At 45.3% G+C, this 23,755-nt stretch overlaps 1 protein-coding gene across 4 annotated transcripts in view; it reads left to right on the top strand.

Annotated features, from left to right (window-relative positions):
* Nucleotides 1–23,755, top strand: part of tmtc1 (transmembrane O-mannosyltransferase targeting cadherins 1) — a 236,714-nt gene that overhangs the window by 122,644 nt on the left and 90,315 nt on the right. For all 4 annotated transcript variants that reach the window (XM_068051004.1, XM_068051005.1, XM_068051006.1 and 1 more), the window contains exons 9-11: nucleotides 5,650–5,817; nucleotides 10,354–10,467; nucleotides 11,278–11,421. In XM_068051004.1, the coding sequence (XP_067907105.1) occupies nucleotides 5,650–5,817; nucleotides 10,354–10,467; nucleotides 11,278–11,421 (426 nt within the window). The remainder of the gene's footprint in view (nucleotides 1–5,649; nucleotides 5,818–10,353; nucleotides 10,468–11,277; nucleotides 11,422–23,755) is intronic.

The following is a 23,755-nucleotide window of genomic DNA, read 5'->3' as shown; positions in this document are numbered from 1 at the left end:
TTTTCCCTGTTCCTTTCTAACCTGGTGCCTGCCTGTCCCCTTTTGTTTTCGGCAGGGGTCCCTTACAGTTTACCAGCCCTCTGCTGGAGGGTCCTCCAAACACTGATACAGGACTTAGGGGTGCAGATTTCACTGTAGGTTGGGGTTCCCCCTCAGCTTGGCACATGTAGCAACTCCTACAGTACTCCATCACATCTTTGTGGAGTTTGTGACAGTCAAACTGCTTTCTTAGGGCTTCAGTTTTTCGTAAACTGACATGTACAGCCATTGTAATCTCATGGGCCAATCTTAATATTTCTCTCCGGTACCTCTGTGGCACCACTAACTGGTGAACCACTGTCCACTCCTTGCTTTCAGGTCTGTGAGGAGAACTCCATTTCCTCATCAGTACCTCATTCTTCAAATAGTAGCAATCAGGGATTCCCTCTGCTTCAATTTCAGACTGGGCAGCCTTTGCTAACTCTCTCAATACTGGGTCGGCTCGCTGAGCCTTAGCTAGGGAAAATCCATTTAACTCATTCCTTGCGTCTTCTAACTTTCCAAAGAAAGTCTCAGACAGACAGACCTCGTGGTCATTTCCCTGCAGTGCCAATTCAGTCTCCTCTGGGGGAGCTGGTTTGATCATGGCCTTGCTCATTACACATTCAGGGAAACTGCAGGGGACCGTCTCCTGCCACTGCCCTGTCTCTCTGACCTCCTGCGGTCTCTCTTTCACCCATGGGGAAGCTATCACCTTCATCCCCACCAGATCATTACCAAGGAGCAGGTCAACCCCGTCCACTGTCAAACTAGCGACAATCCCTATGGTCACCGGTCCCGAAACTAGGTCACACTCCAAGTGCACCCGGTGTACAGGCATACACTGCCCTCCAATACCATTCGCCACCATTCTGCTGTTTACTGCACTCTCTAGGGGAAAGGTCAGGCCTTTTCCCAGCAAAAGGGATCTAGTGGCTCCTATGTCCCTGAGAATTACTATGGGCTTGCTTGCCCTTATAACCTTCAGGAATCCTATTAAATTTTCCTGCACTTGCATCATTAAGCTTCTTGGGTCTCACTCTTACGGAAGTTAAGGCAACAGTTAGTTCTGCTATGCTTTCCATCAGGTTCTGTTCTTCACTGAGTGGGTGTACCCTAATTAACCCTACAGGTTTTCCCTTTAGTTTCTAGCAGTCAGCTCTGAAATGCCCTGCTTTATTACAATGGAAGCCAACAGGTCTCTGGGTCTCACTGTCGCTCACAGCACCTTCCTTTTTGGCTGGAGGAGGGCCCCCTGTGTCTCCTGCTTTTCTTTCACCTCCCAGGACTGCTTGGGCTTCTAACATCTTCCCACCCTTTGTCCTTTTCCGATTTGTGGGGGTGATTAGGAAAGGTTCTCCCCTTGGAAACTGACTTGTAAATGAAAGCAAACTCATTGGCCAGGACTGCTGCCTGCCGGGCTTTATGAGCCTCCACATGTATCTTTATGGAGAGTGGAAAAGAGTTTTTAAATTGCTCTAACAAAATTACTTCTGTGAGATTTTCATAGCTGAGCTGTACTTTAAGAGCCCTCAGCCACTGGTCAAAAGCCAGCTGCTTATTTCTCTCAAACTCCAGGTAAGTTTGATCAGCTTGCTTCTTGAGGGTTCTAAACTTTTGACGATAGGCTTCCAGTACTAACTCATGCCCCAAGGGTAGCATTTTTTGTCAGTTCATAATCTGATGAACTCTTATCTGGCAACACCGAATAAACCTCATGGGCGTTTCCTTCTAATTTGCTCTGTAACAACAGAGTCCAAGCCTTAGCTGGCCACTTTAACTGCCTTGCCAGTTTTCAAAAGACACAAAAAATGCCTCCACGTCTCCCTCACTGAATTTTGGGATCATTTGGGAGTTTTAACAATTCTGTAGCCAGCCCTGAATTACGCTCCTCCATATTGGCCATGCTTTCACTGGGGTTACTCTGTCGCTCCCTAGTTAACTCAAGCTGCTTCACCTCTCTCTTTTTGCATTCTTTCTGGAAGGTTCTTTCTTTCTCTCTCTCCTCTCTTTCTCTATCTCCTGTCTCTCTCTCTTTCTTTCTTTCTCTCTGTCTCTCTCTCTCTTTCTCTTCTAATTCAAGTTTCCTATTTTTCCAGTTGTATCTGCTAGCAGTACCCCATCTGGGTCTATTTCTAACCCTGGTGCTGCTTCTTCAGATTCAAGGGAAAAATGGTTGACCACTAGTCTTAGGAGTGCAGACTTCTTAGCCTTTCCATATTCAGTGATCCCACACTGCTCAGCCATTTCCCTCAACTCCTCAATAGACAGTGCATTTAACTTATCTCAAGTTACTTTCCCCTGGCTTGGACAGCTACTAGGTTCCGTCGCAGGCATGTTAGTATTCTAGCACACACAACCATAAGAAAACCTGTATTGAAATCTTTTCTCTTTTTGTTTGGGATCAATTTGACTTCCCACTTCCAATTTCTATCGTTTGTCTGTGGGTCAAATCCAGGACAGTTGTCCCCATATTTCTGTTACGACCAGGTGAGAAGGGGTCTAGGGGTTCCCTCTCAGCCTGTGCCTGGTTAACCGTAACAGGTTTAATTTGAAAACACTGTGTTTTTAGCTCCCCCTCGGTGAATCCTTGTTCACTGCTCCAATTGTAAGGCAAAGAAATCAACCAGGTTTCCTTAGATTTAAACAAAGAAAGGTAGAAGTTTATTAATCTTAAACTCTAATCCAGTTAACGACTACGAATATGTAAAGTGACCAAGCTAGCATGCATACACGATAAACACACGCGCAGATAGAGACAGAAAAAGTAGAAGCTATAAAGGGGAAAAGTTTGAAGCAATATCTGGTAGTTACAGCCCTTTAAGTTCAATGTGGAGTCTTTGGTTATCGGTAAGTCTTGCAGTTCGTTGGGGCCCAGTTCACACTTCAGCTTGTTCCGATGTAGGAGTCTTTTCTCTCTTGAGGTTTATGTGTCTTCTGTGGGTCCGGTGGCTCGTGAGAAAGCGAGAGAGAGAGAGGGGCTTCCTTGTTCCAGCTTCAGTTGCACACTGCCTCCTGAATTCAAACTGTCCTGTGGCTAGTTCAAAAAACCTGGACCAGCCAGTTAGTCATGTGACTAGCTGGTCCTGGCTCTGTGGATTGTATCATCTTAGCAGGGCCTGGAATGCACTTCCTTACACCTTCAATGTCCAGTGATCAAAATCCATTTGGGTTAATTGGAGCAGGGAATAGTCCTTTGTCTCCACAAGCAGCATCATTTAGTATGCAAATGTCCTTCCAGCCCAGTGTCTGGTGATCTTCAAACAAGTCATTTCTTCACACCAACAACAGTTTAAAATCAATGTTCATATGACAAAATTAATATGCCTCATTCTTGGCAGGTGGGGGCCTGCATGACACCTCCACACCCAGCAGAATGAAATGCAATTTTTAAAAAAGCATTTCATTAAAAGTGACTAGAGAGAAGATAAGGACAGGAAACACACTCATAATCTTAAAGGATATAGGAGGAGAGTCTCAAATGAGTACTGTTTTTCAGTGTGGTAGCTTGGCTCAGTGATGGTGCTCACTTCATACACTGAGACCATGGACTTCAATCCCCATCCAGGACTTGAACATGTAGTATAGGCCGACTTTCTATTGCAACATTGAGGGAGTGCTGCACTTCAGATGAGACATTAAACCAATGCATGATCTGTCTGTTGAGGCGGATTTTAAAGATCCCATGGCAATATTCGAAGAAGAGCAGGGGAGTTCTCCTGGTGTCTTTACCAACATTCCTCCCTCAATCAACCACATCTAAACAAATTTATTAATCCCATTGCTGTTTGCATTGGATGTGAAGCATTTTGGGAAGGGCTGAGATCATAAATGGTGCTGTAAAAATGTAGGTTCTTTCTTAATTCTCATTCTAGGTGAAATAATTGACATCACTGAATTTTATGAGGCATTCTGGTAAAATTGTTGCTGTTGCCATGGATCCTGTCATTGCTTGCTCCCTGTTGGGCCGCTCTGCTGATGTCACTGGCTGTTGTTGTCACTTCCTGGGGTGTGGTGGCTTTTAAGTTTTAAAGGAATTTCAACCGTGGCTCAGTTGGGAACTCTCCAGGTTGAAGTCCCACTCCAGGGCTTGAGCGCAAAATTCAAGCTGACGCTCCAGTGCAGTACTGAGGGAGTGCTGCACTGTCGGAGATGCTATCTTTCAGATGCAACATTAATTTGAGGCCCCATCTGCTTGCTTGGGTGGATGTAAAAGATCCCATGGTACCGTTTTGAAGAAGAGCAGGGGAGTTATCCTTGGTGCCCTGGCTGATATTTAACCCTCAATCGACATCTCAAAAATAGATTATCTGGTCATTATCACATTGCTGTTTGGGGGAGCTTGCTGTGAGCAAATTGGCTGCATCACAACAGTGACTACACTTCAAAAAGTACTTTACTATCTGTAAAGTGCGTTGAGACATCCGGTGGTCGGGAAAAGTGCTATATAAACGTATGTCTTTCTTTTCATTGACATGATGATGGGGCCTGGAGCTTTTTGCTGTGGAGCTAATCTGGGATACAACTCGATAGTTCCTGTCAGTGACTGTACCGGAGTGGCCTCTTAGGGAGGTATACCAGACCTGAGGCTGTCCACTGGTGTTGTTCCAAAACGTGACCAAATTCGACTGAGCATGTTATATTATCCCATAAAATAGATGTGTACTTGGAATAAGAAGCTTCTTCTCCGGACTTCATTCCCCTTGAGCCCCTGTAGGTTTGACAATGTTGGCCACTTGCCAGTTTCATTCCAAATCTGTATTACTTGTAAATGTTCTGCAGTCAGTTTCTAATGGTTAATATTTTAATTGGGTGGTAGCATGGAACTGTTGAATGTTTCTGAATGATTTAGTAATGAAAATGGGTGTTTACTTTCCCCTCCTTTCCTGAGGGATGTGTCTCAGGCTGGGGCCTGATTTCATGGCTGACCATTGTCCATCCATGAGGACAGATATTGAGCTACACTACGATAGTGGAGAGATATCCGGGTTGAACTTGCTTTTGCCCTCCACCAACATCCATCCTTGTGTCCTTCGAGCAGAATTCCCAGATGGCAGTCATGAGCAGGATTTCTGGCGATTTCACCTCTCATTAACAGGGGCGGTGATGCTAAATATCATGCTCCTTTTACAACACCATTTTTCACTTTCACGCGCGATTCATTCTTCTGCATACTCTGGAAGATCTGTTTTGTACACGCGTGCAACTTTTTTGAAGAAATCCGGCCTTGGCTCTGTGTGGCTTTGTAATTCACAGTTTGATTCATCAGTGCATGTCTGCAAGTGAAGCACTTTCTATGCTTTCATAGACTATTTCAGTATGTGCTTTCAATTACAGTTTATATCCCTTTCGAATCCTCACTGCCTCTCCGCCATTCCCCCTCCTTAAAACCCATCTCTTTGACCAAGCTTTTCATCATTGCTTTTAACAGCTCATTCTTTGACTTGTCATCCATTTAAATTCAATTATGCTTGTGTGAACCACCCTGGGTGGTTTATCTACGTTAAAGGCTTTATATAAATGCAGGTTGTTGTTGTAAAATGTAAACGTTGTTAGAAGTTGTGACATATTTTGGGGGGGGGGCCTCATTTTCCAGTATTGTCATGTGTTTTTTCCCCCTTTTAACTTCAGTATGGGATACTGCATCCTTGTCGTCCATGGCTTGAACCGATTGTGTGGAGTTCTCAGTAAATGGGGAGCTAGCGTCATCACCGTATCCACCTTGCTTGTTCTGGGACTGTTCTTCTGGAAGACCCTGAAGCAGAATGAGGTGTGGCTCTCCAGAGAATCTCTGTTCAGGTGAGAGGGGGCTGATCAGGCTTGACTGTTAAAGAGCCAACATGTTACCTGGACCTCTCCACAAAGGAGACGAGCACAGGGAAATTTGGCCTTTTTTGAGTGGATGTGCTTTTACAGAGGGAGCACACTAATAAAGATATAGTTTAAGCGGAGATTTTTTAACAGAGGGTGAAATGGTAGCAGTGAGATCTATGATCCAAAAGAGTGAACTTGCCTCCAAACCCATTCAGCTACTTGCGGCTTGATTGTCCTTCATGCCATGATTCCCACTGGAAATTTGTCGGCTGGGATTTCTGTCTGTTAGTGTGCCCTGCTTTGAACACAGCAGATCTTCCAGAGTTGGGCTGATTTGGATGTAGGTAGGATGGTACTGGTGGCATTTGTGCGGCTTCACTGTTGCCTAAGCCGGGGGGAGCATAGCTGCAGCTCGTGTCATAACATAGCATAGAGGAAAATTTACTTTCATATAATTTGATCCCCCGCCCCCCAATTCCCCCCATTTCCTCCTCAGCTGGACACCAATGGGAATTGGGGGAAAATTCTCCACTGGTTGGAGCCATACCTAACACAAAGGAAGATGGTTGTGGTTGTTGGAAGCCAATCACCTAAGCCTCAGGATATTGCTGCAGGAGTTCCTCAGGGTAGTGCCCTAGGCCCAACCATCTTCAGTTGCTTCATCAATGACCTTCCTTCTAACATTAGGTCAGAAGTGGGGATGTTCGCTGATGATTAGGGCAGCACAGTGGCTCAGTGGTTAGCAGCGCAGCCTCACAGCTCCAGCGACCCGGGTTCAATTCTGGGTACTGCCTGTGTGGAGTTTGCAAGTTCTCCCTGTGACCTTGTGGGTTTCCGCCGGGTGCTCCGGTTTCCTCCCACAGCCAAAGACTTGCAGGTTGATAGGTAAATTGGCCATTGTAAATTGCCCCTAGTGTAGGTAGGTGGAGGAGGATTGAGGGAAGGTGGGGATGTGGTAGGGAATATAGGATTAATGTAGGATTAGTATAAGTGGGTGGTTGATGGTTGGCACAGACTCGGTGGGCTAAAGGGCCTGTTTCAGTGCTGTATGACTCTATGACTATGATCTGTTGTACAGTGTTCAGTATCATTCGCCACTCCTCAGATACTGAAGTAGTTGGTGTCCACATGCAGCAAGACCTGGATGACATTCAGGATCTAACAATCTCCCCTTGACATTCAATGGCATTATCATTGCCGAATCCCCCACCATCAACATCTTGGGGATTACCATTGACCAGAAACTGAACTGGACCAGTTACATAAATACTGTGGCTACAAGAGCAGGTCAGAGGAAGGGAATTCTGTGATGAGTAACTCACCTCCTGACTCCCCAAAGTCTGTCCACCATCTACAAGGCACAAGTCAGGAGTGTGATGGAATCCTCTCCACTTACCTGGATGAGTGCAGCTCCAACAACATTCAAGAAGCTCGACACCATCCAGGACAAAACAGCCCTCTTGATCGGCACCCCATCCACCACCTTCAACACTCGCTCCCTCCACCGTCGGCGTCCAGTGGCAGCAGTTTGTACCAGCATCTGTCACTATTGTAAAACCTCCACAGTATTGACAGAGCACTTTCCAAACCTGCAACCTCTACCACCTAGAAAACAAGAGCAGTAGACACATGGGAACACCACCTGCAAGTTTCCCTTCAAGTCACACACTATCCTGATTTGGAACTGTAGCGCCATTCGTTCACTGCACTTGGTCAAAATCCTGGAACTCCCTCCCTAACAGCACTGTGTACCTACACCAGATGGACTGCAGCGGTTCAAGAAGGCAGCTCACCACCACCTTCTCAAGGGCAATTTGGACTGAGCAACAAATGCTGGCCTTGCCAGCGATGCTCACATCTCATGCTGATTGGGAGTGTGTTGTACAAGCTTTTCCCTGTCATAAACCTGTACTTGGTATTCATGTTTCGCAGTCACCTATGGCAGAAAATTCTAGAAGTGCCAGCAGGCATCAGAGAGACAGAAGAATAGCTGCCTGCACTGTGACCACACCTGTCTGGTTTTAAAGTGTCCCAATTAAGTCGCCAAAAAGAAAACTCGGCTGTGGAATTGTGTTTATATCTAGGTGTGCGATATGGCAAAAATAAGAAAATAGGATTTGTAAGCGTAAAAGGCAGAAGTCCAAATGCTCGAAAAGTGATGGACTGCAACATAACCCAGTCAGTGATGTAAAAGTTATGGAACAGGACATGACCTCTTTTCTCCTGATCTTGACCTTGTCTTGATGTCCCCAACAGTAAGCAGTTAAGTAAGTAAATGAGGGTAGGCTGGCACTGGGACAGTTAAGATGTAGGATCTGGAGGCAGTGACCTTCACACACGTCTTGTTGCAGAGCAGAGAACTCAGCAGGGAGGAAGGAGTTGAAGGTGGAGAGATAATTTCCAGTTTTGGGTAAGAAGGTTAAGAGAGTGACCAGAGAGAGATTGTGAAAGATGGGGATCAGGTAAACAGTTGATGAGCTGTTTCCACTGGTCACTGAGGCACTAACAAGAGTGCTTGAATTTACGACAATCACAAAAAGCATTACAAAGAAGCTTAAGGAAAATATTGCCTTTACATAGAGGATGGTTAGATGGTAGAATTCTCTGCCGTGCGACCTCATTGAAGCAGAGTCCATACATTCTTTTGAAAGGAAATTAGACTGTTGCTTGAAAAAGAGTATTAAAAGATATGGGGAGTGCGCAGGAGAGTGGGATTGGACTGGATGGGCCATGTGGGGAAAATCAATGGCCAGATTTAATAGGCCTGACAGCCTGTTTATGTCCATCTTACAACATTGTATATGCAGGTAATGTTTTTCATTGAAAGTAAAACTGTAATTTTAAAGAAGTAGTGCACACTTAAGTATGGCCTCTGCAGCTTCTTCCCTATAATTTTCTCCCTTTCTCATCACTTCTGAAAAGCGTAGGCTCCTTCAGTTCTTCATTTAAGCATTGACAGCTGCGGGAGACTGTATGAGGTTCACACCTGGTGTTCACACCCACATGTAGACCTCAAGCAGGAAGAGGAATGGGATCCTTGGCCACCTTTGTCCTCCCTAACCCAAAGGAGCTGCGACCAATTGCTGCATCTCCACAGCAGCCCCAACTGAGGTCAGGTGACTCAGCTCAAACTGGGGATTGAACCCTGGGACTGCCATGATCTGAATGCTTTGGAATGGAGACCTCATCTCTGAACCACTGGGATGGCTCAAATGAATTCCTTCTTTGTTCATGCAATGTCGGCAACATGGTGTAAGCCCTCCATGTTCTTTCTTACACACTCATCCCCAAACAGTTGGACTGTGCTTCACATCGTAAGATTTTGGATGGGTCTTTCTCATAAGAAGATGGAGGATCTGCAAAGATGACCCCGTTAATTACCAAAGCTGTCATTTATTTATTGCTGCTGCCTTTTCTGGATAACGTTGCTCATTGGTGCACACACACTGGGCTGAATTTTACAGACCACCCCCCCCCACCCCCCCCCCCCGATATCAGGGGTTGTGGCAGGCCGGAAAATGCCTCCTGGAGAGGCCTGCCATGGGCCTCAACGTTGGGAAGGCCTGGCCCGATCTTGCCGGTGGCGGTGAGGCCTCGTGGCGGCCCCACCACCGCTCGGCGACGGGATCCCCATTTAAATATGTAAATTAATTTAAATAAGCAAATTAAGTACCTTTACGCTCCCACTGTCTGTCCCAGTGCGATATTTTGAAAGGAAATTAGACTGTGGCCGGCACTCCTGCGCCTTCGGATCCCCATCCGGGGATCCGAGGCGGAACACTTGCAGGGAGGGGGTGCAGGTACCTTTCTCAGTGCGGGAGGGGTGTGGGGAGCAGCATCAAAGTCATATCATTGGTGTAGGGGATGGTGAGAAGGATTAGAGTGTAACGTTTATGAACTTTTGGGGGGGGGGGAGGAAGGTCAGGAGCACAAGGTAAGTGTTTTGGTGGCAGAGAGGGCAGGTAATTAATTCTCTGGTTATTGGGGGTGTTGGGAGAGGGGCAAGATAAATTTATTTAATTTTTTAACATCAGTTTTACATCAATGTGTCTTTAAATATTCGAATGTAATGGTAGGGCTCAAATCCCTTTAAAAATGGTGTCAGCACCTGTGCAAAGGCAGCTGACGCCATTGCTGGGGATGAACCCCCACTCCCCCCCCCCCCCCCCCCCCCCCACCCCTTCCATGTCATCGGGGTGGGCGGTCTGCCCCGGCTATTCAAAGGAGCCGTTGCACTTAAAGCACGTGTGGGCCACCATTGTTTTCGTCCACCATCGATTACGGCAGCAGAAGTATAAATTCCAGACCACTGATGTTGCAGTAGTAATGTATGGTGAATAAGGTAAAACAGGAAGAAGGGGAAGAGAATAGTGAAGGTGTCCAAGATGTTGCCTTCAAACCTTAAAAAATATCTTTAAAATAATTTACAGGAAAAAATTGAGGTGTTAGCTTGTGTCCACACCAAAAATCACTCTGAGGCTGTAATTCTGGTTGGGTTTTTTTCCCTGTCTGTCTCTACAGGTCTGGAGTTTATACTTTACCCCTTAATGCCAAGGTGCACTACAACTATGCCAACTTTCTGAAAGACTACGGTCGCCATGATGAAGCAGTTTATCATTACAAAACAGCACTGAGGTAAGCAGCGAGGTCCGTGTTTTCCTTGCTCTATTTGCTTAACCCTTGGTCTGCAGACCTGAAACATTTCCTGGAACAAAAGGACAGTCTCCTGCTGAAGAGGCTTGGCTCAGTGTTCAAAGTCTGTCGTGTAGAGCGACTGCCTGGCCATAGTCCAATTCCTTTGTGCTTCCTGATGAAGGGCAGTATAAAAGTTACCATAGCTACACCTTTTTCTGTTTAGGAATGAGGTGGCCTGGTGCCATTTAGCAGATGCAGAGCAGAGTATTACTTACTCTGTCTTGTTTTCTGCTTTGTGTCTGGTTATCAAAAGATTGGTTTTAGGTCTAGCATATGTGGCATACCAGACAGACAGTGTAACACAGGTCTGGTTGCAGATAAGAGGGAGAAAGGGAAAGTTTGGAGAAAACATAGAGATCAAAACCTTGGAGAAAAGAGAAAGACTTAAATTTCTCTCCCACTTTATCAAGAACTCAGGATGCCCAAAAGCACTTAACAGTTGAATTATTTTTGAAGGGCAGTCACTCTTGTTATGTAGGCCAAACACGGCAGCTATTTTGTGCAGGGTACAGTCCTGCAAACAGCAATGGAGATGACTCAGCAGTTAATCTATTTTTAGCGGCGTTGCTGAGGGAGAAATATTAGTCAGAGGGCCAGGAGAATGGAAGTGCTCTTCTTTGAATAGGTAATGATGCAGATTAAATGTCTGCACATGTCATTATTCATAAATTTCCCGTGACGTTTTTGTGTTGTATCTGATAATGAATTTCTTATGTTCCCTGTTGGGATCTTCAATCTGTTTTCTTCCAGGTTGTACCCACATCACGCCAGCGCACTGAACAACCTTGGCACATTGACCAAGGACATGTCTGAGGCGGAAGTCCATTATAGACAGGCTTTGGAATTGAACCCTCAGCATAACCGTGCGCTCTTCAATCTGGGGAACCTGTTGAAGTAAGTACAAAGATTTGACGTGTGCTCCTAAGGGTTTTGGAACATCGCAGTGACAAACTTTGTATCTGCATTAACATTTCGTCGTCACTGGTCATTCCTGCAAGTGGGCTTCACATTCCTCACTAACTGGCCATTTCTTTATTGTCTAATTTCTAATGCAACAATGACGTAAGATGGGGGCTGTTAGATGAATATGCAAGCTGGTTAACTGATAACTTTCCCTGATGATCCAACCAGTGATTTGAATAAATATCCTGGATAATCAGTGCCTCTGAACATTTGACCCTTTGCGAACTGAATCCATTGCAAGCCAGATAGATCATGACAATTTTTTCTAGAGGTAGTTTTCTTTAGAATTGAGTTCCCAATGCTCCATCAAGGAGCAGCTTCCACTCCACTGGTTCCCCCAAAACTTGCTCATGTTCAGCAACAGTGAGATCCTGAGAGTTTGAAGGCTGTGTATTGTGAAATCCCAGTTTGTTGTTGAGGAAATAGAATAAAGATGGTTTTGGCAGAATTATCTGACAATTTGGTTGTCCTCGTTCTACAGTAGTAAGGATGGTATGAAGTGTGCCAACCTTTAGCTCTTCACTCATGCGAGTGGTGTTATTACTAGCAGCAGTTAGCAACACTCTAGTTCTGAAACTCAGAGCGTCAGTGTGCCTTGCACTTTATATGATATTGCACGACTGTATTTGCCCATAAAAGCACTCCAGCAGTGGCAACTCACATGAGCAGGCAAAGTTATACTTGGTCATCAAGACTCCGATTGCCTCTGAAATTTGGACAGTTACTGCACGCGTGTGGGCATGTTCCACATGAAGGAAGACATTGTGCCTGCCCATGTGCAGTGCAAACTTTGGAGAGCACCCATTGTGTGCTGCCATTTTACTTTATGGCACTGGCTGGTAGTTACTTGTTACTGCCAGTCTTTGTGTTTGTGGTGGGCAGACAATAGACTCACAAAAGAACCAGAGGGGGAGATAAGTATTTTTTTTTATGTAGCGAGTTGTTATGATCTGGAAGGCACTGCCTGAAAAGGTGGTGGAAGCAGATGTCATAATAACTTTCAAAAGGGAATTGAATACAAACATGAAAAAGAAAAATTTACAGGGCTGTGGGAAAAGAGCAGGGGGAATAAGACTAATTGGATAACTCTTTCAAAGAGTTAGCACAGACACAATGAGCCGAATGGCCTCTTTCTGTTCTGAATGATTTTATGATGTTGGACTTTCATTGTGTGTTCCAAGGTGCACCCACCCAAGCATAGTGAGATCTCAGGGTGTTTGTCAGAAATTCCGATTGAAAAATCAGGTCGGATTTGTTAGCACAGGTATTGCTGATGTTGGGCCTGTCACTATTGCTTATTGACTAGCTATTTTCTGTCATGTAATTTGGATCTCACTAGTGTGTAATATATACTGGCACGAAGACTGCTTCTGCCTCCTCACTTCAGTTCCTCTTCACAGTTGTGTTTGTTTTTTCTCATTGACTGAATACAAATTGCCTCATCTTATCAGCCTTCAAAGTGCAGTAGCCATGACAGAGAACAGTCTGGAGCCTTCGTGTAAAATTCCATTGCTGGAGCATGGAGAAGGGAAAATTGAATTCCTTCCACATATATGGGGGAAAATGTTACAAGCTGATGTCTCTGCAGGTACACTGACAAAAGCGTTCATTGTGCACAAGACTGGTAAATGGAGTTGAGGTACAGTTTAGTCATGATCTAAAGGAATGGCAGAAGAGTCTCGAGCTGAATGGCCTATTGCTGTTTCGATGTAAATGCAGGCTGAGTTTTTATTCATTCATGGGATGTGGGCATAGCTGACAAGGCCAGCATTTATTTCCCATCCCTAATTGCCCTTGAGAAGGTGGTGTTGAGCTGCCTTCCTGAACCGCTGCAGTCCATGTGAGGTAGGCACACCCACAGAGCTGTTAGGAAGCAAGTTCCAGGATTTTGACCCAGCAACAGTGAAGGAACGTCAATATAGTTCCAAGTCAAGATGGTGTTTAAAACTGCTGTCTCAACAAAGGAAACTGAGTGCCATAAGCTATTGGGGGGAAATGATTTGATCTGCAAAGTGCAGTTTAAAAAAAGAGGCAGAGATGGAATTGAGGGATCCAAGTGGGCTAGACGAAGATTGCAACCAGAAGGGAAATGGGGCTGTAAATGAGAAATGGTGAGGTGCAAGAGAAATGATTTATAAAGGGAGATTTCTTAGTAAAGGTCTGAGAAAATATAAACCTGTTGCTTTCAATTTATATGCTGTGTAACAAAACAATTAAAAAGCTAACAGGATATTGAGATACATGGTTGAGTATAAGGGCACATTATCTAACTCCTTACTATAAAGGTATACTAATGTCCTGGCTGTGCATTTGGAGACAGATGACACTCAGACCTAGGAATTTTTGTTTAGTTTAGAGATACAGCACTGAAACAGGCCCTTCGGCCCACCGAGTCTGTGCCAACCATCAACCACCCATTTATACTAATCCTACACTAATCCCATATTCCTACCACATCCCCACCTGTCCCTATATTTCCCTACCACCTACCTATACTAGGGGCAATTTATAATGGCCAATTCGCCTATCAACCTGCAAGTCTTTGGCATGTGGGAGGAAACCGGAGCACCCGGAGGAAACCCATGCAGACACAGGGAGAACTTGCAAACTCCACACAGGCAGTACCCAGAATTGAACCTGGGTCGCTGGAGCTGTGAGGCTGCAGGGCTAACCACTGCGCCACTGTGCCGAGTTTCAGGTGCAAAAGAGCATCTAAGCATCCAGTATTGTGCACTGCCCACTATATTGGATCAGGCTGCTCTGTAGGCGTCCAGGGTGCAAGCCAGAACTACTTATGTCGCTAAAGTATTCAAATTAGTGGCTTACCCTTGTTGTAGGAAATCTTTTGTGATATAGGTCTGTCCCAACGCCATGTGATAAACTAGCCCAGCAACCTATGGCACTAACAGGCAGGAAGGTCCTTACAACAGTGCTATTTAAAAGGCTCATCCAGTACACACAGGCTATAAACATACAAAATTGGCAGGCAGAATAAGGCTTGCGAGCTGGTCCATCAAACCTGGCCCACACTCATAATGGTTGGAACATCATGACTAAAAACTTCCTTGCCTCCCATTCATTGCCATATAATCTCCTGGAAGAGGCAAAAACACAGAGAAAGAAAACCCAGGACAATAAATAAGGGAAAAATGCTAGGGAAAATTCCTCTACAACTTCCTCAGATGATCAAACCCAGTCCAGGAGATCTCATGGATCAAGTGCTATCTATAAATATACTGATCATCTATATGATACGATCTCTACCCCAGTTAAGAAACAGTCAAATTTTACTGCAGTCATGGATGGTCTGATAGGGTTGCCTTTGGGACTGGTGGATGAGGAGGGTAAAGCAGGAGAGAGCGGAGATATTGAGGAGCAGCTGAAGGAGGAGGACACTGTACAGGAGTACATACCCATAGTGGGTCTTCAGGGAGATTTCAACTTCATTGAGGAGCAATATCTTGGGCACCTTGGCTTCACAAACAATGGCTGTTGCTGAACCATGTCAGCTACCAGTTTTACCCGTCCTCTGCTCACTCAAGCTGGGTACAGTTCCACAGACCCCAACAACCCTCTTGCCATTCTGTATTGATGATGAGCTTTGGCGAGTAGCTTGCCAGAGCCCGTTTCTCGTCTCATCGAACTTGCACCCGGGTCATGAGACAGCAACTCAGAGATAGAAATCATGGCTGTCTTTTCTTTGAAGCCTCCGGCTCCAACTGGTGTCCCGGAACCAATCAATAAACTTAGTACAGACCAGGGATTGAACTAGGATCTTCCAGTTTGTGCAACTCATTGTTATGCCATGCAGTGCTGTGTTAGGCCATCAGAGAAACTACCTTCTTTTTATCTGGAGGTGCCATGGTTATAGAATCAACTTGTAAATAAAACCCAGCCCTTTGAGCTCCAAATCCCAATTGTTAGTGAGATATCTCCTATGGTGTACAGGCACCACTCACATAGTTGCTCCCAGTACGAATTGATAATGAATTTCTCCTATCTCTCTAAATAAAAAACAGCACTATTAGTGCTCCAAGCCCTCAAACCCATTCTCAGCAGCTAATCATTCAGCTCCTTTCTAAAGGTAGTAATTAACAGAAAAGCTACAACTCCTCTGGGCGTCTATTGTGTTTCTTTGCTATCCTGGGGAATTATTTTTTTTTATCTTGGACTGAGGTCTGCCTGGAGACTGCTGCTAGTTTGTTGTGTTAGGTTTTTGCTGGGCCTGTGTAGGAAATCATGATCAGCCCCTGAGTATACTTGGAATTAAGGCAGTTGTACCTTGGAGGAGTGGCCTCTGATGCAGACTTGTGCTTCTCCTACCTGTCTTTCAGATGAAATTGAGGCCCCATCTGCCCTCTCAGAGCCTTGTAAAAGGTCCCATGGAATAAATTTGAAGAACAGGGGACTTCATCCTGGCATCTTGTCCAATATCTATCCTTCAGCCTACATCACTTAAAACAGATTATTTGATAATTATTCCAATTCTATTTGTGGGATCTTGCTGTGTGCAAATTGGCTGCCATGTTTTCTACATTACAGCAGTGACTACACGTCAAAAGTACTTAACTGGCTGTAAAGCATTTTGGGACATCTTGAGATTGTTAATGGCACTATATAAATGCAAGTTCTTTCTTTCTTGAATGTAAAGAATTCAATTTCTGGAGTTTTACAATGTGCCATCAGCTTAACTGCCTCCTCTCCCCAGCCGCTGATGTGTGGAGCTGGTTCCGTAGGTCTTCACACTCAGAGTTGGACACCTCGGGCTTGAAGGAAGTTTAAAGAGTGTCACCAGGCATCCAAAATACATTGGAGGAAGCATTATATTGGGTTCTTATAACATTGCTAGATTGAAATTAGATCCAAAGGATGTGTAAGATATAAGAACTTTTATACAGGTTGTGCTTGCCTTTGTGGTCTATCCATTTGCAGCATCAGCTAATAACATTTCTGTCTCTATGCTCAGGTTCCCTAAAGGAGAAACTATATGTCATTTTGCCGATGGTGTCATTTCATTTTTACAGTGTGACTGTTTCTCAGCAGTGTCACTCATTCCTATATGAACTGTGAGTAGTGGTTGCGAGGCACAAGGAGCCCTGATATGGGAAATGAAAATTGTCATGCTGTTTTAAGATCAGAGCTAAGCAGACTTACGAGACAAAATTGGATAAAAAGTAAAACGCAACCAGGCCATTTAAGAACGTGGAAGCATGCATCGGCCATTCAGCCTCTTGAGCTTGTTCTGCCATTCAGTTAGATCATGAAAGATCTGGATCTTAACTCCATTTACCTGCCTTGGTTACAACCCCTTAATACCTGGACCAAACAAAAATCTGCCAATCTCAGTGTTGAAGTTTTCAATTTTATATTTATTCATTCATGAGATGTGAACATCGTGGCAAGGCCGGCATTTATTACCATCCCTAATTGTCCTTGAGAAGGTGGTGGTGACCCACTTCTTGAACAAATGCAGTCCATGTGGTGTAGGCATACCCATAGTGCTGTTAGATAAGGAGTTCCAGGAGTTTCACCCAGCAACAGTGAAGGAACGTCAATATATTTCCAAGTCAGGATGATGGGGAACGTGGAGGTGGTGGTGTTCCCATGTGCCTGTTGCCCTTGTCTTTCTGGGTGGTAGAGGTCACAGTTTTGGGAAGTGCTGCCGAAGAAGTCTTGGTGGGTTGCACTGCATCTTGTAGATGGTACACATTGCTGCCACTGCGCTTTAGTCATGGAGGGAGTGAATGTTTAAGATGGTGGATGAGGTGATGGTCAAGCGGGCTGCTCTGTCCTCGATGGTGTTGAGCTTCATGGTGTTGTTAGAGCTGCACTCATCCAGGAAAGTGGAGAGTATTCCATCACATTCAAAACTTGTGCCTTGGAGATGGCGGACAGGCTTTGAGGAGTCAGGAGGTGAGTTACTCGTAGGATGCCCAGCCTCTGATCTGCACTTGTAGCTACTGTATTTGTATGGCTGTCCTGTTTCTGGTTAATGGTGACCACCCCCCACCCCCCCCCTCCAGGATATTGATGCTGGGGAATTTGACAATTGTAATGCCATTGAATGTCAGGTGGAGATGGTTAGACTCTCTTTTGTTGGAGATGTTCATTGCCTGGCATTTGTGTGGTGCAAATATTACTTACCTGTTATCGTTCCAAGCCCGAATGTTGTCCAGGTCTTGCTACATGAGGGCAGGGACTGCTTCATTATCCAAGGAGTCATGAATGGAACTGAACACTGTGTAATCATCAGCGAACATTCCCACTTCTGGCCTTATGATGGAGGGAAAGTCATTGATGAAGCAGCTAAAGACATACCCTGATGAACTCCTGCAGTGATGTCCTCAGGCTTAGATGATTGGCCTCCAACAACCACAGTCATCTTTCTTTGAGCTAGGTATGACTCCAACAAGTGGAGAGTTTTCCCCCTGATTCCCGTTGACTTCAATTTTACTAGGGCTCCTTGAAACCACACTCGCTCAAATGCAGTCTTGTTGTCAAGGGCAGTCACTCTCATCTCACCTCTTGAGTTCAGCTCTTCTGTGAATGTTTGGACGAAGGCTGTAATGAGGTTTGGAGCTGAGTGATCCTGGCAGAAAACAAACTGAGCATCAGTGAGCAGGTTATTGCTGAGTAAGTGCTGTTTGTTAGCACTGTCAATGATACCTTCCATCAATTTGCTGATGATTGAGAGGAGATTGATGGGCGGTAATTGGCTGAATTGCATTTGTCCTGCTTTCTATGGACAGGACATAGCAGGGCAATTTTCCACATTGTCAGACAGATGCCAGTGTTGTAGCTGTACTGGAATAGCTTGGCTAGGGGCGCAGCTAATTCTGCAGATCAAGTCTTCAGTACCACAGCCAGGATGTTGGCAGTACCCATAGCCTTTGCAGTATCCAGTGCCTTCAGCTGTTTCTTGATATCAGGCGGAGTGAATCAAATTGGCTGAAGACTGGCATCTGTGATGTCGGGGACCTCAGGAGGAGGCCGAGATGAATCATCCACTCTGCACTTCTGGCTGAAGATGGTTGCAAGTGCTTCAGTCTTTTCTTTTGCACTGATGTGCTGGTCTCCTCCATCTTTGAGAATGGGGATATTTGGGGAGCCTCCTCCTCCAGTTAGTTGTTTAATTGTCCAACACCATTCATAACTGGATGTGGCAGGGCTCCAGAGCTTAGATCTGATCCATTGGTTGTGGGATCATTTAGCTCTGTGTACAGCATGCTGCTTCTGCTGTTTATCATGCATGTAGTCCCGTGTTGTTGCTTCACCAGGTTGGCATCTCATTTTTAGGTACGCCTGGTGCTGCTCCTGGCATGCTCTCTTACACTCCTCATTGAAAGTGCGATGGTCCCGTGGTTTGATGGTAATGGTAGAATGAGGGATTTGTCGTGCCATGAGGTTACGGATTGTGGTGGAATACAATTCTGCTGCTACTGATGGCCCATGGATGCCCAGTTTTGAGCTGCTTGATCTGTGCTGAATCTATCCTATTTAGCATGGTGGTAGTGCCACATAACACAATGGAGGGTGACCTCAGTGTGCAGATGGGACTTCGTCTCCACAAGGACACTCCTACCAATATTCTCATGGTGAGATGCAGTTGCAACAGGTCGAGTTGTGAGGCTGAGATAAATAGGTTTTATCCTACTTTTGGTTCTCTCACCAGCACAGGCGCAGTCTGGAAGCTATATCCTTCAGGACTCGGCCAGCTCGATCAATAGTAGTGCTACCGAGTCATTCCTCATGATGGACGTTTAAGTCTCCCAGCCAGAATAGCCCCAACAGCTTTTTGTTGAGAAAGTTTGTTTTCCACAAACCTTTGTATGAAAAATGTGCTTCTTGACATCACCCCTGAATGGCCTAGTTCTAATTTTAAGATCATGTCCCTTGTTCTGGACCTCACCAGAGGAAATGCTTTCTCTCTATCTACCAGGTAAATGAAAGTGATCATTATTTTTTCATTGTACATCCACTGAAATATTTGTGGACTCACAGCTGGTTTCTGTTCCTTTTAGCCTTCTGTTCAGTAATGTGGCTTTTACAGTAGTTAGCAACTGATTCAAACCCTACCCTCAGTCTGAGCCCCTCAGCCAAACTCTGGTGGGTACCTCAGCCAGCATGGATACACATGGATTTTCAGGACACCTGACGATGAGTGTGTAAAGTGGTATGAATCACTATGCCAGAGTTTATGGTACTGACTGTCCATTGACCTTTACTGTGATGTGGCTGGAGAATCTGAATGAACATAGCGTATAGTGACTGAAGGGGGTAGAAGTGTTGGCTCATGGGAGGCAAGATATGGAAGGCCGAAATTTATTTATGTTCAGGAATGTGCTAGAGGCCAGAGACATTCTGCTTTAAACTTGTACCCAATTTATAGACCGTCTTTATACTGTCCTTAGCTTGAGGGTGTCCAAAATGCTGCTGTCAACAGAATTCCTTCCATCTTTACTGCTATTTTAGGGAGTTGTTTGACTCTGGGATTTGAAAATATGAACAGTGACAGACAGACAGTGGGGGTTAAAATCAGCAAATTTTCTGCTTCTGATCGCTTCTCGTTGGTCCACGCCAGAAGCGCATGTGTGGCTGCGTTTCAAGGCCAAAATGCCAGTTCAACATTTACCATCAGGACTTACCTGAATAGGACCCTCTTGGGCACCAAGGCATTGGGCTCATTTTGAATTGTAACCCGGAGGAGGAGCAGAGGAGCAAACCTTGCTAGAGAAGAAACAAATATGAAAGAAGTTGTTTTGCTCTTGGAATGTTTTATTTAGAGAAGACTCTAGGCTGGCTTTTTATTCCCAGCTTCTGCTTACATTTTGAACATGGCCCACAGCAGATTTTCTGCTTGTTGTTTTGTTTGTTCAGGTGCTCGAATTGATTCCAGCATTCTCCAGTCACCCACTCATTTCATTCACTGAAAAGCGGCTAACAGCCCACAAAACAGTCCCTTGTCACCCTGGCTATTTGTACATCTTTACAGAAGGGCAACAGATGTTAGAGACTTAGCATTGAAATCGCATTTTTGTTGGTGTTTATCTACAACGTCCTGTGCTAACAAAGCAAGTATTTATACTGCTTGTTCCCTGGATGGTTTTACCCTCCCCCCTGTCCCCACAGGCGTCACCTGTGAGTCAATGGGTAACACTGCTGCCTCTGAGTCAGTACAGTTCAATTCCCACTCCAGACCTTGCGCATATAATCCAGGCTGGCACTCCAGTGCAGTACTGAGGGAATGCTGCACTGTCAGATGGGACATTAAACCGAGACCCCGTCAACTCTCTCAGAAGGACATTGAAGCCCTCCCACCACTAAAGAGGAGGAGCAGGGTAGATAGCGGCGGTATCCCCCAACCAGTATCACTGAAACAGATGAGCTTGCCATTTATTTCATTTGCTGTTTGTGGGAACTTGCTTTATGCAAATTGGCTGCTGTGTTTCCTACACTACAACATTGACTACACTTCATAACGGAGTTCATTGGCTGTAGAGCACTTGGGAACATCCTGAAGCTGTGAATGATGCTGTATAAAGGCAAATCTTTTTAAGTTGGCAGATAAATAGCAGATGAAACGAGATCCGTGTAAAGTATGAAGAAAAATAGTCAATACAAGAGATTTGTGAATAATGCTGAAATAGCTAAGGGATCAAGGAGAACCAGGGGCTTTTGCGCTTGACACTCAACATGACCAGTCTCTGTGGAGCAGCAACTATCAGGGCAACTCGAACGCTGATCTATATGGCTATAGAGCAAAATTAGTGGATGCCAAGCTGAAACTGTACAGTGCTTTGGTTAGACTACACCTTGGGTACCATGCCCATGCTGATCACTCAGACACATTCAGGTCCTGTCGATCCCCAACCCCCCCCCCCCCACCTTTCAGCCCTGCCCCCAAACTCGCCCCGCCCTACCCCAAAATCCCATGAATGCAGCAACTTTGGAACATCTGCAGACTACAACTGGATGTGAGCTTTCACTTGTTCTGTTGAGGCTGATGTTCTAAAGCTGCTTCATTTGTGGTGAAGCCTGACGTAGCTGACACAGACTTGTACTGAATAAATAACAGTGGAGCGCTGCCTATGAGTGTCTCTTGGGACAGTTGTTCTGTGTCCTGTTTATAGCCAGAGTCTCATCAGTGGTGAATTTGATCTGGTTGTCAAAATGAATAGCAAATATTTTTGCCAGTACTCTCCCCTGTCTGCCTGTCCCCTCCTGTAGGCAATGATAATTTTCTGGCGTACCATTCCATGAGGGTTAGGTGCCCACCGCCACCTCACCCAGCTGGCTGCTGTTCGTGTGTGAGCTTTGACGGTGAGTGCTGGCAGAGTGTTGAGCAGTGGGATGGGGAGTATCAGGGCTGAGCCCAGTGCTGTTGATGCTCACTCAACATCCACGCACACATTTATTGGATTACTGGGTAGCTGTCATCAGCAGAAACCCTGCCCTACCCCAGGGGCACTGAGGCCAACTTTAGTGCCCCCGCTACTACCCAGACTGACAGCAACCAACTGGGCACAAGCCATGGATGGACCTTGGGTCTTTCCTGCTGGCTATGACTCAATGGAAGAACTTGCAGAGCCGGAAGGAAAAGAATAAACTTTGGGATGCAAATACCATGAACTAGTGTCAAAGTTGCACAGAAAAGGCCTTTGTCTGACCAATGTGCACGGAAATTGGAAGTGATGTTTCATATGTTCAGAGCCTTGGTCAGACTGTATCTGGAGTATTGATTTTTGGGCACTGAACCTCGGGAATGACATATTGGTCTTGAAGTGGGCACTCTGCAGATTTACCAGAATGATTCCAGGCTTAAAGGATCAAATTATGAGCACAGGTTGCATAAACCTGATTAGGAAATTTAAGGGGGATCTAATTATGGTGTTTAAAATGATAAAGGGATCCAGTAGGGTAGATACGGCAAAACTGTTTTCTCTAATAGGGAATCAAGAAGGGGTCATGATTTTCAAATTAGAGCCAGGCTATTCAGGAGTGAAATCAGGCAGCACTTTTTCTCACATTGAATAATGGAACTGGAACACTGTACCCAAAAGACTGTGCATGCTGGGTCAATTGAAATTTTCAGGACCGGGATTGATAGATTTTTGTTCGGTAAGGGCATCCAGGGATATGGAGCAAAGTCGGGTATGTGCAGTTGAGATACAGATCAACCATAGCGTAATTGAATGGGAGAAGAGGCTTGAGGCACCGAATGACTCCTCCTAATTTCTGCAGCTTTGGAGCTGAACAGCTATCATTGGGCAATGCAGCCCTATCCTGGCCCCATTAGTGGCCAGCAGCACCTTTCCATGTTGCATCAGCTAATGCCCATTCAGTTGTGTTTCATTGGTGAAATCCAGCCCACAATACTAGCAGTTGGTTTCCATAGCCACAGGAGCGGCAGCCATGATTGTGAAATTTCCCAAGGGATTCTGGCCTCTTGTGCCTCCCACACTCTTTTTGCCACACCATTGGCATTGCTACCTTCAGCCAACAGGGCCCTGCCTAAGCTCCCTAAGCTCCTTCTCTCTCCTGCTTGAAGACATTCCTTGAGCTTCAAATTGCCTCTTCAACCAGGATTTGGTCACCCAGCTAATACCTTTCTTTTCCTTGGTGTCCATTTTTTATCCATATGCTTCTGTGAAACGCCTTCGGGTGCCTTTCAACATTAGAGGCACTATATTAATACATGTTGTTGAAGATGATATAAGAACCTCTCGTGGTTGAGCAAGAGAGGCTGATTCTGGTGTGGAGAAGCCCCCGACATGTGATTTAACTTAACTGGTCCAATTTTGAGAGAGCAGCAGTGTATTAGCATCCTGTAATCCCTCCTCTCCGATTACTTTTCCACTGTTCTTTATTTGGCATTCCCCATTCCCACCCCCGCCCCAATGTAAGTCCATATCTATGGCAGTCGTAACATGGTGTTTTGCAGCTCTACATAAAAGCAAATCATATTGGATGCATGCAGTCAAAGAAACATAGAAAATAGGAGCAGGAGTAGGCCATTTGGCCCTTCGAGCCTGCTCCACCATTCATTATGATCATGGCTGATCATCCAACTCAGTAACCTATTCCCACTTTCTCCCCATATCCTTTGATCCCTTTAGACCCAAGAGCTATATCAACTCCTTCTTGAAAACATACAATGTTTTGGCCTCAACTGCTTTTTGTGGTAGCAAATTCCACAGGCTCACCACTCTCTGGGTGAAGAAATTTCTCCTCATCTCAGTCCTGACAGATTTACCCCGTATCCTTA

The sequence above is a fragment of the Heterodontus francisci genome, chromosome 18, assembly GCF_036365525.1.
Source record: "Heterodontus francisci isolate sHetFra1 chromosome 18, sHetFra1.hap1, whole genome shotgun sequence".
Lineage (NCBI taxonomy): Eukaryota > Metazoa > Chordata > Chondrichthyes > Heterodontiformes > Heterodontidae > Heterodontus > Heterodontus francisci.
Note: the sequence above shows the minus strand (reverse complement) of the source record. Positions and strands in the feature narration are given on the sequence as shown.